This window comes from Lactuca serriola, chromosome 2, assembly GCF_051521515.1.
Source record: "Lactuca serriola cultivar US96UC23 chromosome 2, Lser_US96UC23_V15, whole genome shotgun sequence".
Taxonomy (NCBI): domain Eukaryota; kingdom Viridiplantae; phylum Streptophyta; class Magnoliopsida; order Asterales; family Asteraceae; genus Lactuca; species Lactuca serriola.
Window position 1 is genome coordinate 225,443,882 of NC_136409.1, and position 17,174 is coordinate 225,461,055.

Here is a 17,174-nt window from a genome sequence, read left to right on the forward strand (position 1 = left end):
AATTTAGCAAAAGTCTTTCTATGGTGAATCTAGGGGCGAGTAGTGGGGATAGGTGAAGGAAGTTTCCTTCTTAGTAGAAAGTGGAAATGATGTGATGCTCATATCATTATCACCTAGTCACTTTCCAACCAAAGATTTATTAAAGTTTAGATTTTTAGAAAATCTGTACACATCACTATTTCTTGCTACTTTTTAATTTCCTAGAGTTGAATTTAGATTCAAAGCATGGTCAAAAGTCTGCATGCCTATGCAAGTGCTATATATGTATATAAATATATCAATCAACATCTGGTCCTGCAAACATTCTTTATAATCACAAACTTTTTCAGAATTAACCCTAAACACTTTATATGAATTCTTTCACGCTATTTTGGCTTCTATCAGTTGCGTCATTGTGTAGTAATTGTCTGTGTGATGACAACAACCCGGGACAGATTTTGTGCATTAAGAAGGAGAGATTGGCGCTTTTGCAGTTTAAAAATGATCTGATAGATGTTGCCAACCGCCTCTCTTCTTGGAGCAGTGCAAAGAACATGGACTGTTGTCAATGGGCTGGAATCGTCTGTGATAACATTACTGGCCATGTCCAAGAGCTTCATCTTCAAGGACCTGATCCTGATCTTGATCTTGAAGAAGCATCCAATCAGAGACTTGGAGGAACCATAAATCCTTCTCTACTATCGTTGAAGCAACTTAAGTACCTTGACTTGAGCTGCAACGATTTTGAAGCTATTCAAATTCCAAGTTTCATAGGTTCTCTAATAAACTTGAGATACCTGAATCTCTCACTATCACAATTCCAAGGTAACATTCCTCATGAAATCGGTAATCTGTTCAATTTGGTTGTCCTTGATCTCAGAATTGGACGATGGCTAAGTGATTTTACTGTTAAGAGCTTGGATTGGTTGTCGGGTCTCCCTTTACTACAGTACCTCGACATGTCTGGATATGATCTTAACACTGTGTCTGAATGGCTTCAAGCGATCCACACCCTTCCAGCATTGAACGAATTGCACTTGTCTTCATGTAATCTCTCTCAAATCCCACGTCACCCAACCAAACTTAATTTCACTTCGCTTACCATTCTTGATCTTTCTTATAACTTCTTTGACACTTTGATGCCTGGGTGGATTTTTAGTCTAAGTAAGCTAGTTTCCTTGGATTTGTCTAGATGCCTTTTCCATGGTCCGGTTCTTGATAGTGTTAGTGGTTTCAACAACCTGACTCATCTAAAATTTCTTCATGTTACTGAAAATGATTTTATGAATTCACCATCTGTTTTGAAGGGGTTGATGAGCCTAACAAGTCTTGTGTCGCTAGATGTTAGTACCTGTGATATTTCAAGTCCAATTCTTGATGGCCTTCATAATATGACTTCTCTTGTTAGTATCGATTTGTCACAAAATCATATTGTGGAGGCTTTGCCAAACTCATTTGGCGTCCTTTGCAACTTGATTCATATTGATTTCAGATCTAATAATTTCAGTGGAAGTGTATCGGAGCTTTTAACTAACTTGTGTGAATGCAAATCGTCTAAGTTAGAGTATTTAGCTTTTTCTGCAAACCGCCTTTCTGGTTATATTCCAGAGAGAATAGGACAGCTTCAACATCTGGTCACTTTTGATCTTGCGTTCAATTACATTTCTGGTATAATTCCATATTCTTTAGGAAGATTGTCATTCTTGAAGGAGTTGATGCTTAATGTTAACTCCCTTTCTGGTCCTCTACCCGATTCACTTGGGAACTTAACATCATTGTTTTGGTTAGAGATTTCTTACAACAATTTCAATGGAAGTCTACCTGAAAGTATAGGACACCTTGGGAACTTGGATTATATGAGTGTGCATCACAATTCATTGACGGGTGTTCTAACGGAAAATCACTTTGCCAATCTCACATCATTGAAGACCATATGGGCAGAAGCAAACATGTTATCGCTACAACTAAGAGACAAAAATTGGGTCCCACCCTTCCAACTTAAGGTCCTGAGAATAGGTTCTTGGAGTTTAGGCCCTCACTTTCCTTCATGGATTCAGTCACAAAAAAACTTGACTGATTTGGACATAGCCAAGGCAGGAATTTCAGATGTCATGCCAAGTTGGTTTTGGAGCTCGTTTTCAGATATTGTTTTCTTGAATATATCTCAAAATAGTATCCGTGGGATTCTGAAAGGAGATCTTAGCATCCTTGCACCAAATGCAATCGTTGATCTAAGTGACAACTATTTTCAAGGTCCATTACCTGGAAATTTCAGTGAAGCTGACTTTGTTTTTCTAGATGTATCAAACAATAATCTTTCAGGCTCCATTGAGCAGTTCTTGTGTCCTAGTTTGGAAAAAGACAGACCCCTACAAGTTCTTGATCTAGCCAATAACAACATGTCGGGTGTTATTCCGGATTGTTGGATGAATTGGCAAGCTTTATCAGTTGTAAACTTTGAGAACAATAAGTTTTCTGGTGAAATTCCAGAATCTGTGGGGAACTTATTTTCCCTTCTGTCATTCAACATCCGCAACAACAAGCTCTCTGGCAAACTACCTGCATCTCTATTGAATTCTGAAAGCTTACAAATTATTGACCTTGCTGAGAATGAATTCATTGGAAGCATACCATCGTTGATAGATGGAGAAGAAACAAAGTTGAAACTACTCAGCCTCAGATCAAACAAGCTGCAAGGTGAAATCCCTGATGAACTATGTCGTCTCACATCAATCCAGATCCTGGATCTTGCTCATAACAATCTATCAGGAACCCTTCCGACATGCTTCTACAACTTCAGCATCATGTCTGGAAGGCAAGGCTCAAGTCCAATTGTTCTATATGACGTGCCATTTCAGGATCAATTTCTTGGTAGTGCATTGTTGGTGACTAAAGGAAGAGAGTTTAAATATAGCACCATTTTATATCTGGTAACAACTTTGGATCTTTCAGGTAATAAGTTTTCTGGACCCATTCCACGAGAACTTATGGGGCTTGTAGGTTTGCGTTGGTTGAATTTGTCAGGAAATGAATTAACAGGAAGAATTCCAGAGGAGATGGGTGAAATGACATTACTTGAATCTCTTGATTTGTCCATGAACCAGCTTGATGGGAGGATTCCTTGGAGCATGTCGAGGTTGTCAGCCTTAAATTGGTTGAACTTGTCTTCCAACAAACTGACGGGAGAAATCCCAACAAGTACTCAGCTTCAAAGCTTAAATGAATCGAGCTTCAAGGAAAACACACTCTGTGGGCCTCCACTTACAGTTGTATGCAACAAGAAAGGGGCCTCACCTGATGCAAGCATAGGAAGCGGAGAAGAACAAAATGAGGATGATGAATCAGATGGACAGAACTGGGGATTTATCATCAGCATTGTGCTTGGATTTATATTTGGCTTTTGGGTTATGGTTGGTCCTTTAATTGCAAGTAAAGTATGGAGAGGTGCTTACTTTTCTTTTCTCCATAAAGTGTGGTTCAATATTTGTATTGCTAGTCATAGTTAATGTTTCTTTACATTTATTGTATCGTGGACTTCCTTTTATCATGCCTAATTTAACTATTAATCCTATTTCGCTTTCGATCCTCAATCTTTCTTATAACATTTTCAGTACTAACTCGACACCTAACTTGATTTCTAGTTTTCGGAGTCTTGTTTCCTTTAACCTTGCCAATTGTGAATTCATGGGGTTTAAGGTAGGCCCCAATTTCCCTTGGCGGCTTCAAAACCAAACGGATTTCTTCATCTTGTACCTTGTCACCATCAGGATTTTGAATGACATTCTGAATTGGTTATGGAATTAGTTTTCGAGTTTGAAGTATTTGAATATCTCGAATAATAATTTCTCATCGATGTTTGTTGATGATTTATTTTGTTACGATGAAGAACACACACACACACACACACACACATATATATATATATATATATATATATATATATATATATACACACACCTTAATAAGCATTTGTTTTGCTGAATTTTAAGAGGTACAAGCTTTACTGCAATATTTACAATCAGTTTATGCACTAGAAAACACTGAATCTTATATGGTCAACAGATTATTGAATTAAGCACGTTTTGACGTTTTGAATTGGTCTCCGTTCTCATCTTCTAATTGAAGTGGTCAAAGAAGATGAATAGGTATTGCAATAGCTGAAAAAGTCAAGGTATTGAGTTGAGTTCTTATACAACCCGTGATTTAATGGATTGATCAATACCAAACTCCCCTTAATCTCAATCTTGACCATATCTCCTTTATCCTGGAACTCTCCTCCTATATTTTACGATCCTCCAATTTCATCAGCCTCCCCTTCACAATCAATTGACCCAAGATCTTCACCATCACAACCACTCACGCCATCTCCAACCTCTGTCAACCACCACTGCCTGAAACCACTTCATCGAGAAGCACCAATCACCAAACAGTCGCCCATATACCCCAAACACCACCGTCAACCAAGAACAAGCACCGCTATCATCGAGCTTCCACTGCTATCAACGAAGACAACCAACAGACACCCTTCTCCAACTGTCGACCAACCTCGCACCACCACTTCCGTGAACCCACACCATCAAATTTGTAGCACCCGGTTCCTGGTACGTAAATGATATTTGAGTATTTCCTTTCTTTTAGCCTTGGACTCGGCGAGTCATAGGTCCGACTCGCCGAGTGGATGCGGGACCCGGGACACGTTTAAGTTGGCGACTCGGCGAGTCCATATCCTGGACTCGGCGAGTCACAGCTGTTGGATGAAACCCTAAGTTTCAGGGGTTTGCACCCTATTTAAAGGACTTATCTGCCCCAGGCCAGCCCCCATTCTCTCCCCAGAGCTCCCCAACCCTCGTTTGTGCTCTTTCTTTGAAGATTGAAGTTTTGTTGTGTGATTTTGAAGGCTTTGAAAGAGGAAGGAAGTAGATCCAGAAGAAAGGAAGCCATCCAGGCCATTATTGTGTTCTTCCAGCAGTTCCTTTGAGGTATAACCCGTTTTCCCCATGATTCTATGCTTAGTATTTCATTTGGGCCTTTCTTGGTCAAATCCCCAAGTTTGTATGTGCATTATATGTCGTAATAAGGCGTTTGGCCTTTGGATCTAGGCATGATTGAGCTCCAGGGGCTCAGATCTGTTAGCTTTTTGGCCCCATGTTGCTTGTTAGCCCTAGATCTACCCTTTTGAGACATTTTGAGCCCTAAAATCCATATTGATGAATATCCACACGTAAAGTTGGAAACTTTACGTGTGATTCGTGTCCTAGAAGTCCAGATCTATGAATGGCTTGGATTGGAATCAAGCAAATCGGTATATTTTAGGAGTGCATGGCAACGACTCGGCGAGTCGTTCATGTGACTCGGCGAGTCTGTTCGCGAGTCTCCGAGTTTGTCCCCTTTTCGTAGTGTCGAGCGAGCAGTGAGTCACGGGGTGTGGCTCAGTGAGTCGGAAGCTTAACTCATCTATGGAGGTACTCGACGAGTCAATGCCCTGACTCGGCGAGTTCAAGGCAATCTCCTTAGATCAAGAACAGACTCGACGAGTTGTTCATACAACTCGGCGAGTCTTAGCATGTGTGCTCATCGGATGAAGATGAGCTCGACGAGTTGTTCATACGACTCGGCGAGTAGGACGAAGGACTTGAATATTGGTTAAGAAGGTGAACCCGTCGAGTCGTTGCCTAACTCGACGAGTAGGATCGGGATTCAGGGCAGCCGTTAGGATAAGGACTCGGCGAGTTGGGAATCCAACTCGGCGAGTCGGGTCAACTGAAAGTTGACTCTGACTTTGACTTAGGGCATGGTCAGGGGTAAGATGGTCTTTTTACCCAAAGGTCAGCGAGTAGTGTTTGATTGGGTATATTGTGTAAATTGCAGCCGGAGGATTTCCGGAGCAGCAGCAGCAGCAGTAGGCAGTCAGTTTCCGATCAGATCAACAGCTACTTCGAGGTGAGTTACCTTCCAGTAGCGGTGGGTCTAAGGCCACAACGCCGACCCACCAGTAGGAGACGTATGGTAGATGATTGTCTTTGTGATATCATCTAGGTTTACTACTACCTGATATGTTATATGCTAGCATGATACGTTGTACGTGATAGTAGCCGAGTTCGGTTGTTAGGACCGACGGGTAGTCAGACACCCCAGATACGTCTGACAGTATATGATGATATGTTTGCATGCTGGCTTATTATGTTATATACGATAGAGGTAGTATGAGGGGACCAGTCCCTGTGGTCGGTTGTTAGGACCGACGGGTAGTCAGCACCCCAGAATGGCTTGACATGGGTAGTCAGCACCCCAGAATGGCTTGACACGGGTAGGACGGCATCCCAGAACGGCCGTACCGGGTAGTCAGGCACCCCAGAATAGCCTGGCAGTATGTGTGTTACATGTTTGTATGGTATGTGGTACGATGGGGGAACTCACTAAGCTTTGTGCTTACAGTTTTCAGTTTTGGTTTCAGGTACCTCCTTAGCTAGGGGAAAGGAGCCGGCGCGGTAGCAGCACGTCACACACACACTCTCCGATTTCCGCATTTACGAGCTTCACTGGGATTTGTACTCTGATATTTTGATTGAATGTATGAATTGACTTTTAGACATGGTTCACTTGTGTTATAAGTTGATCAGACAATGTTTTTAGCTTTTAATATTTTCTAAAGTAATGTTTTTAAAAACGAAATTTTTGGTCATGAAAATTGGGTCGTTACAAGTTGGTATCAGAGCCCTGGTTTGAGGGATTCGGACACGCCTTTGGGAGTGTCTGAACTCAAATCGAGGGATTAAAAGATTTTCTAAAAGAAAATGTTTTCTAAAATTTAGAAAAGAATTTTGAGAAAGAACGAAGTGTGTGATGTGCGCGACCGGCCGAGCTCAAGTAAGTATCCCCAAAGTACCTATACAAGTTTATGTTATGTTTATCAGCTTTTGTAGAACAGCATGCTAGAATAGGACTAAGGATCTAGGAGTGATGCCTTATGTGCCTGCTTTATGTGTTCCAGTTGTATGAGAACTTGCATGCTAATTGTTGAATAAACAGTAAGTAGGATAGCCTGCTTAGGTTATGCCTGGTAGTATGAGTTTAGCACCTTATGCTAGCTCAATTCCTGAGAGTAGATAGAGTTAATTGAGATTGTTAGCCTTATCTGAATGCTGCTTGCTTCGTGCTAAGTGGGACTCTGAATAATGGGAGTTAGCCATTAGGCGAATACGTCACGTCACATGTGATCAGGGTTGAATAATCTTAGAGTGTCGGACTTGATCCTACTGCGCAGCTCTTGTTTGAGTCCAACCGTTGTAGGGACGAGTCGGGTACTCGAAGGATTATCTGAGCCTCGTCACATGTGATGGTATTCGGGTAATGGCTAATTGGCATTACAAGGAGGCCTGCAGCAGCTGAGGACTGGTTAGAGTGGAACTAGAGATTTCCCTAGGGCAAGCCTAGGATGAGTATAGCAGTAATCAGCAGTAGTGAAAGGGATATGGTGGAGTCGAGGCTTTCCTTGAAGAAGGTACGGATAGATGTGGAAGGTAGTATGGGCCCGTACTACTAAAAGCAGAGGATCCGTACCCGAATCAAGGATGGACAAGGTAAGACCAGGGAACTTGTAAGTAGATGTGATCCCTCAGGGAGTATCAGTATCACTAATGATTGTTGTGATGTATTGTAGAATGGTGGTACTTCGATCGAGGCCGGTAGATGGCGGTTCAGGAGAGGGGTCAGGTTCGGGATCAGGTTCCGAGCCGATTGATGAGAGACTACGCGAGTTCATCGCGTCAGAGATTACCAGAGGCATCCTTGAGTCGACCCCCATTCTCTTTGGGTCGATCAAGGAAGGGATCATGGAGTTGATGGAGGATCGCCTTCGGGCATTCAGGAGTGATATGGCATCTGGCCAGTCGGGATCTCGCACACTATCCTTCAAGGACTTCAGGGGCAGTGGTGCGCCGGATTTCCATGGGGTGAAAGACCCCATTGCTGCCAGACGATGGATTGCAGACATCGAGTCTGCCCAGTTGACTAGCTTTTGCCCCGAGGGGTCGAAGGTGAGGTATGCAGCAGGATGTTTACGGGACCGAGCCCGGGATTGGTGGGAGTCAGTGGGTGACTCGTTGGGAGCCTCAGCTATCGAGGCTATGACCTGGTCGGACTTTGTGACCAGGTTCAGGGCAGAGTTTGCGCCGGCTGTCGAGCTTCAACAGCTGGCCAGGGAGTTTCTGGATATGAGACAGACGACGGAGACTGTGGCGGAGATCACCGCCAAGTTCCGGGAGAGGGCTTTGTTGGTGCCCCAGTACGCTGGAGACGAGGACATGAGGAGGACTCGTTATCATGATATGCTACGAGCTGACATCCGGGAGCATGTTAGCTTTTCGGCTTGCCCTACCCTGGACTCTATGATTGCCAGGGCGAGGGAGATGGAGATAGATTTGGAGCACATCCGGAAACGGAAATTGGAGGAGGGTCAGGCAGGAGGGGCTTCAGGGAAGAAGCCCAAGGGATCAGATGGTAGGCCGAAAGGCCAGTCAGGACCGAGCCGCTGCAGGAAATGCGGCAGGCCGCACGAGGGGGCGTGCAGGATGGGATCATCAGGCTGCTACAAGTGCGGCAAATCCGGGCACATCAGCAGGGATTGCACTGCTCCGGCAGCAGTTATTCAGACATCAGAGTTGCTGTGTTTCCACTGCAACCAGAGGGGCCACAAGAAGGCCAATTACCCCCAGTTGACAGTTTCAGCGCCGGTGAGGGCGCCAGCTCCAGCGACCCTGCAGATCACGGATGGCCGGCAGGGCAAGTCAGAGGCTCCAGTGGTGAGGAGCCGAGCATTTCAGCTGACTACCGAGGAGGCACGCGCCGCACCCGATGTGGTGACGGGTATGATTCTTTCCCTCTATCTTATTTTTATAATGTTATGTTATTGATATGTGCTCTGTATGTATGCGTATGCTTTAGGATCGTTCCATGTGAACGGCCTCCCAGTTCAGGTGTTATTTGATTCGGGTGCGTCCCGATCATTCGTTTCCCTTGCGCTTAGCAGGAAGTTTCATGAGTCATCAGGCGAGTTAGATTGCCCTTTGGAGGTGGAGATTGCTGATGATCGATCGGTGCGAGCATCGATGGTGTTCCGAGATTGCGTGCTGCGGTTGTTCGAGGAGCGTTACTTGGTAGACTTGGTTCCCATACCGTTGCGTGGGAACAAGGTGATTATTGGCATGGATTGGTTGAGCCCTAATGGGGCGGTGATAGATTGCGCGCAGCAGCTAGTGCGGGTCAGGACCCCAAGCGGGGGAGAGTTAGTGATTCATGGCGAGAGACCCCAGTATGGACCCGCTGTATGTTCAGCAGCGAGAGCTAGGCGCTACCTTCAGCAGGGATGCGCAGGTTACGTCGCGTATGTGATGGATACCCGGGAGACGGGTAAGGCGACAGTGAGCAAGGTTCCGGTGGTCCGGGACTTTGCAGACGTTTTCCCAGAGGAGCTTCCTGGGATACCTCCGGAGCGACAGGTGGAGTTCAGGATCGACCTTGTCCCTGGTGCGGCTCCGATAGCCAAGGCACCGTATCGGTTGGCTCCTCCTGAGATGCAGGAGTTGTCTACGCAGCTGCAGGAGCTGCTAGACAAGGGGTTCATTCGTCCGAGCAGTTCGCCATGGGGAGCCCCGATCCTGTTTGTGAAGAAGAAGGACGGGTCGCATCGGATGTGTATAGATTATCGGGAGTTGAACAAAGTAACGGTGAAGAACCGTTACCCGCTTCCGAGGATTGATGACCTCTTTGACCAGCTTCAGGGAGCATCTTGGTTCTCCAAGATAGATTTGCGTTCAGGTTATCATCAGATGAGGGTCAGGGAGGAGGATATGCAGAAGACCACGTTTCGGACGTGCTATGGCCATTATGAGTTCGTGGTGATGCCGTTTGGGCTCACCAATGCTCCTGCCGCGTTCATGGACCTCATGAACCGTGTGTGCAGACCGATGCTGGACCGGTCTATGATAGTCTTTATCGATGATATCTTGGTTTATTCCAAGACTCGGGAGGAACATGAGGAGCATCTGAGAGAGGTGTTAGAGACCCTGAGGAAGGAGAGCTTGTATGCCAAGTTCTCCAAGTGTGAGTTTTGGTTGCGCGAGGTGCAATTCCTTGGACACCTCGTCAACCAGCACGGGATTCTGGTTGATCCGGCCAAGGTCGAGGCCGTGATGAGATGGGAGGTCCCGAAGTCTCCATCTGAGATTCGGAGTTTCCTGGGATTGGCAGGCTACTATCGAAGATTTATTCAGGATTTCTCCAAGATAGCCGTGCCCCTGACGCGGCTGACGAAGAAAGCCGTGGTCTTTCGGTGGGGGCCCTAGCAGCAGGCTGCATTTGAGACACTGAGGCAGAGATTGTGCGAGGTGCCGATCCTAGCCCTGCCAGAGGGCGTGGAGGATTTTGTAGTTTATTGTGATGCGTCCATTTCTGGGTTGGGCGCGGTGCTGATGCAGAGGGGGCATGTCATTGCCTACACTTCGAGGTAGCTCAAGCCTCACGAGGCGAACTACCCGACGCACGATTTGGAGTTGGGGGCGGTGGTCTTTGCCCTCAAGATTTGGCGGCATTACCTCTACGGGGTTCGATGTACCATCTACACGGACCACAAGAGTTTGAGGTACCTCATGGATCAACCGAATCTGAACATGAGGCAGCGTCGATGGTTGGACGTGGTGAAGGATTATGATTGTGAGATCCTTTACCACCCGGGGAAGGCCAATGTGGTGGCCGATGCGCTTAGCCGCAAGGCGGCGCCGATCAGGGACATTTGCATGAGGATGACCGTGGTGACTCCCCTGTTGGAGCAGATTCGGGAGGCTCAACAGGAGGCTATCAAGGAGGAGCATCGGAAGAGCGAGCATGTGGTGGGTCAGGTTTCCTCCTTTGATTATGATAGCCGAGGGCTTTTGACACTACACCGCAGGGTGTGGGTGCCGTATCACGGAGGCGTGCGCCAGATTTTGATGGAGGAGGCGCACAAGTCCCGATTCTCCATTCATCCCAGGGCGACGAAGATGTATAGGGATCTTCGTCTAGACTATTGGTGGCCCTGCATGAAGCGGGATGTGGCATGGTATGTCGAGCGATGTTTGACCTGCAGGAAGGTCAAGGCCGAACATCAGAGACCGCATGGCAAGATGCAGCCGTTGGATGTTCCACTGTGGAAATGGGAAGATATCACGATGGATTTTATCACGAAGCTTCCCAGGACTGCACGTAGGGTGGATACGATTTGGGTCATCGTGGATAGATTGACCAAGAGTGCTCACTTTATCCCGATTCAGGAGAGCATATCGGCTGAGAAATTGGCCGACATCTACATCAGGGAGATTGTGGCACGGCATGGGGTGCCAGTATCGGTGATCTCGGACAGGGATGTGCGTTTTACTTCCAGATTTTGGAAGAGATTCCATGACGAGTTGGGCACTCGTCTGCATTTTAGCACTGCCTTTCACCTGCAGACGGATGGGCAGAGCGAGGGGGCCATCCAGACTCTAGAGGATATGCTGCGGGCGTGCGTGCTGGACTTCGGTGGTAGCTGGGATACCTATCTTCCCCTGGCCGAGTTCTCCTACAACAACAGCTATCACGCGAGTATCGACCGCCCTCCCTTCGAGATGCTGTACGGACGAAGGTGCAGGACCCCGATATGCTGGGGTGAGGTTGGCCAGAGAGTCATGGGGAGCACCGAAGTGGTGCTCAAGACGACCGAGAGGATTCAGCAGGTCCCCTTTTCGTAGTGTCGAGCGAGCAGTGAGTCACGGGGTGTGGCTCAGTGAGTCGGAAGCTTAACTCATCTATGGAGGTACTCGACGAGTCAATGCCCTGACTCGGCGAGTTCAAGGCAATCTCCTTAGATCAAGAACAGACTCGACGAGTTGTTCATACAACTCGGCGAGTCTTAGCATGTGTGTTCATCGGATGAAGATGAACTCGACGAGTTGTTCATACGACTCGGCGAGTAGGACGAAGGACTTGAATATTGGTTAAGAAGGTGAACCCGTCGAGTCGTTGCCTAACTCGACGGGTAGGATCGGGATTCAGGGCAGCCGTTAGGATAAGGACTCGGCGAGTTGGGAATCCAACTCGGCGAGTCGGGTCAACTGAAAGTTGACTCTGACTTTGACTTAGGGCATGGTCAGGGGTAAGATGGTCTTTTTACCCAAAGGTCAGCGAGTAGTGTTTGATTGGGTATATTGTGGAAATTGCAGCCGGAGGATTTCCGGAGCAGCAGCAGCAGCAGTAGGCAGTCAGTTTCCGATCAGATCAGCAGCTACTTCGAGGTGAGTTACCTTCCAGTAGCGGTGGGTCTAAGGCCACAACGTCGACCCACCAGTAGGAGACGTATGGTAGATGATTGTCTTTGTGATATCATCTAGGTTTACTACTACCTGATATGTTATATGCTAGCATGATACGTTGTACGTGATAGTAGCCGAGTTCGGTTGTTAGGACCGACGGGTAGTCAGACACCCCAGATACGTCTGACAGTATATGATGATATGTTTGCATGCTGGCTTATTATGTTATATACGATAGAGGTAGTATGAGGGGACCAGTCCCTGTGGTCGGTTGTTAGGACCGACGGGTAGTCAGCACCCCAGAATGGCTTGACACGGGTAGGACGGCACCCCAGAACGGTCGTACCGGGTAGTCAGGCACCCCAGAATAGCCTGGCAGTATGTATGTTACGTGTTTGTATGGTATGTGGTACGATGGGGGAACTCACTAAGCTTTGTGCTTACAGTTTTCAGTTTTGGTTTCAGGTACCTCCTTAGCTAGGGGAAAGGAGCCGGCGCGGTAGCAGCACGTCACACACACACTCTCCGATTTCCGCATTTACGAGCTTCACTGGGATTTGTACTCTGATATTTTGATTGAATGTATGAATTGGCTTTTAGACATGGTTCACTTGTGTTATAAGTTGATCAGACAATGTTTTTAGCTTTTAATATTTTCTAAAGTAATGTTTTTAAAAACGAAATTTTTGGTCATGAAAATTGGGTCGTTACAAAATTTCTGATTTCATGCTTGACTCGTACACCATCTCTTCTCGCCTTTTATTATTCCCGTGTTCTCTTCAATTAGGATTTCCCAGTTTAGGGTTTTTATTCATCAGCATCGGTAGGTTTGATCTCTCTCGCAGTTACAAGGTATGTTTTCTACAAAAACCATCATTTTTGTACTTCCATGTTATAAATTTATGCAATTTTTGGGTATCCTATTCAACAGAGAATTGGTTTTATGTATCAGATGATTTTAACTCAATGAAAATCATATATGAAGATGACCACCGTGTAAATGTGGGGTAACATTAGGGCTTTAGTGATATGATTTATTTGTTTGTGTATGTGGATTTACTATTCTCTATCAAATGTTTATACTTCATAATTAATTGGCAAACGAAGTGTATCTCTTTAACTTATTCAACTTATCCTGTTATAGAAGTTGTTGATTTGTTGAAGAATATATCATTGGAAATCCATGAGCCCTCAAAGAAGGTAAGTAATAGGCATGCAATACTATGATACACTATGTTTCATATTCATGTTCTAAGATTATGTATTTACTATGTAGCCTTTGTCGATACAGGTAGCACTTGGAATGGTCAAAACCAACCTTTTGATAGGTTGTCACTCCTTTGATTCCAGATTTCATGGATCCATCAGTGTCTTATTTTCATTAGCTTTTTTATTACGACTTCTTGTATGATATGAACTCACAATCTCAATTGATGATGTTTGTCCAGTGAACTATGAAAGTTTGAATTAACAAAAGGAAACGATATAGTGCTTTTTCTGATAAGCAACTAAGGTGTTTGTTAAAATGCCCAACCACAATTTAATTCAAATTTGAATTTGAATGATATCTGATCTAAGGATCTAGCTTGAACTTTGTTAAAATGTCCAACCACCATCATCACCACACCTTTCTTCCCCTGCTTCGCTTGTTATGTCATCTCCATGTCATTGAACTTTTATTTTATTTTGTCATTTTTTATAATTTTGAAAAATGATACTTTTACTTCTTTGTAAACGAAAAATTAAGCACTGTTGTAACTTCAACTTCTAATTCTCTATGTGTTCTCATTGTTAGCTCTTTATGATTTTTCCGTTCTATATTATAATAAGAATTTGAAAAATATTTATGAGCTAATAATATCACCTGGACATGTAGGTGCTTAATCAAGATGAGACTCCTTTGTGGGACAGTTCTTTATGTGTGTTTATTTGCATATATGATATGATATGGGTTACAACTTACAACACCCATAAGTTTAATGAAAGAGTATGTGTAAGGATGAAAATTAAAAAACTCAAGAGAGGGGGGAGGGATATCACATCAGACTAACTATTCCTATTTCGTAGGAACACACATTGAGATAGATATAAGGTGATCCGGTTAATTTGCTATTCATCCTAGGATAGAGATTGCTTTTCTTGATTTACTATTCATTAATGATGTGAGCTAAGGTATAGCTTTTACTTGGACTTTGCTTCACTTATATTTAATTTTTGTTTGATTTTTTTGTGGAATTGTATGAAAAATATGCATGAATATTCTTATAATGCAGTTGTTGTGATAACAGGTTAGGAACAACCAATGACAACAAGAACTATACATAACCTTATTCAATATGCAGAGGTATAAATCTCCTTAATGGCTATTAAATCTTTTGTTTTTATTGCTTAAAACGGACAACAATAACTAATATTTTCTATTTCTTACAATGAAAGGGTAAAACAAATTTATGCTTTCATGTATTGGGAAAAAAGTTTCTTTTTTTTTTAATGTGAAAAAAAGCATTCAAAGAAAAAGAGTTAAGTGGCTAAACCCGGTAATAGAGAACATCTATTGTGCTTTTTCTATATTTTCCCCTTTTTATAACCGAATAACAATAAAATTTGTTTTATGAAACGGTTAAAAAAGGGTAACATTTTTCTATAATATCGCTTCTTACTTTTATTTCTATGAACCTTTTTTTCCTTATTTAAGCATTGTACTTTGAAAGTACAATGCTATAATTATATACGTGTGTGTATGGTTATGTGTTAGTGTGGATATGTGTGAATGATACAATAAACAGATCAACATATATTGCCTACTTTACTGAGTTATAATCGTGTATGTAGCATAATATGACTCAAACAATTTTATAATTTGAGATATATGAAATTGTGGTACCATTACAAGAGAGTTGATTGGACAATAGCTCAAGTATAACATTTGTCAAATATGTCAGGGGGAGTGGCATCAGGGGAAAATATGTCAAAGTTGAGACCAGATTTGAAGCAATAGTTCCCTGAAAGCAACAAGTATCAGTAGACCCTTTATTTGACATTTGATGGTCAAATTGATTTATTTTGGTTTCCATCAAATTGTTAGTTTCTGGTTCTATTTATTTATTTTCAGATGTATTTTTTCATTTTTTTTGTCCCATCTGTTGAAGATTTTACCTACGACTATTAGTTGCATTCTTGTTTTTTTTTTGTGTTTTTTTTGTGAATTGATTATCTTTTGTTTTAGCTATGTTCTTATTTGTAAAATTATTAGTTGCATTCTTTATTTTTTTTGTTTTAGCCATGATACTTGTATATTTTAACTATAATGTTAGTAAACTTGGTGGCAATATGACTTTTGTCATCATTTTCATATGAGCCATAATTCAAGATCTTTTTACTATAAGTCTGCAGCTTATCCATAAAATAAAAATAAATTTTAATTTTTTTTTACAATTATCACTATTGTTATATAATGTAAGCTGATGAATAGTTTAATCTTTAAATGCATTAATTAAAAAACAAATTAGAGAAAGATTTTAGATTAATGACTAATAAGGAATCTGAATGTTTTAATGTTGTTTAAATTAACAACGGAAGTTATGAAGAAATGGTTTACATGTTGACGGAATATCAGTCATGTATGAAAATCATTGCATCTCAATAAACTTTCTATGTTTCAATTGCTTATTCAGAAAAATCTGCTATGCTATGCTTCAATTGTGACTTTTATAATCAAACCAATTGATTCGCACTCGTCGCTTGGCGTGGGTAAACGACTATTATATATATATATATATATATATATATATATATATATATATATTAGTTTATAACCCGTAAGTAGGCCTGGCAATCGTGTCGTGTTCGGGTTGGCGTGTCGCGGGTTGGCGGGTCAAAATATGCCAACCCAAACACGACCCATTTAAATATACAGGTCACGGGTTGGCAGGTTTGGAACATAAACCCATATATGACCCACCAACCCATTTATTTAAACGAGTTCACAAGTTGGCGGGTTCGTGGGTCAGATTTGGGTTCATGGGTCCGAATTTTACATATTTAAGTCTTAAACATCCAAATGAAAATTAAAAACATTCATAGAAACATGTTACAAATTTAGCCTTATAGGTTACGACTTATGACATTAGACTATTCACCACGAGTCATAATGTCAAAACAATCAAATGGTCTATGAATAAATGATATATTTTTGTAATATTTATTAAATATTAATACTTGATACATAAATACATTTAAAAATAAAATAATTTTTTTATTAAGAATATAACGGGTTGGCGGGTCAACTCGTTTATTTTTTGAGAAACCCATATATGACCCGTTTAATAAACGGGTTGGCGGGTTAGCGGGTTGGTGGGTTGAAAAACTCAACCCAAACCCATTTATTTCGTGTCGTGTCGAAAATTGTCAGCCCTACCTGTAAGAACCACGGTTATAAAATTAATTAATCTTTCATATTAAAAAATCAAAATTATTAATCAATTATTTTAAATAAATTATTACTCAAGAGATATTTTTTTTAGTTATATAAAATTATAATCGTTGATTTAAATAAATACGTAAAGTTATATCACCTTATAATCTGTATTAATTTAATTTTTTTTTAATCTAATGTTATTAATTTAATATAATTAAAGTAAAAAAAATTAAAATTTAAAATTTAAAATGGATAATTAATATTGTAACATCCCAAAAATACGAGCCAAAAATTTTATTTTTAAAACATATTCTTAGCGAACCTTAAAAATAAAATGTTCACTGATCATATCATTTCATAAAAGTTATCATATGTCTTGAAAAACATTTCATAAAAACATAATAAAGTCAGAGTACAAATTTCCAGGAGGGTCTCATAGTGCGGAATACAAGGCG

At 42.3% G+C, this 17,174-nt stretch overlaps 1 protein-coding gene across 1 annotated transcript; it reads left to right on the top strand.

Annotated features, from left to right (window-relative positions):
• Positions 1 to 286: 286 nt before the first annotated feature.
• On the top strand, positions 287 to 3,563 carry LOC145088712 (receptor-like protein EIX2). Its single transcript, XM_079027105.1, has one exon. The coding sequence runs from the start codon at positions 351 to 353 to the stop codon at positions 3,483 to 3,485; it is 3,135 nt and encodes a 1,044-aa protein (XP_078883231.1). The 5' UTR covers positions 287 to 350; the 3' UTR covers positions 3,486 to 3,563.
• Positions 3,564 to 17,174: the final 13,611 nt, after the last annotated feature.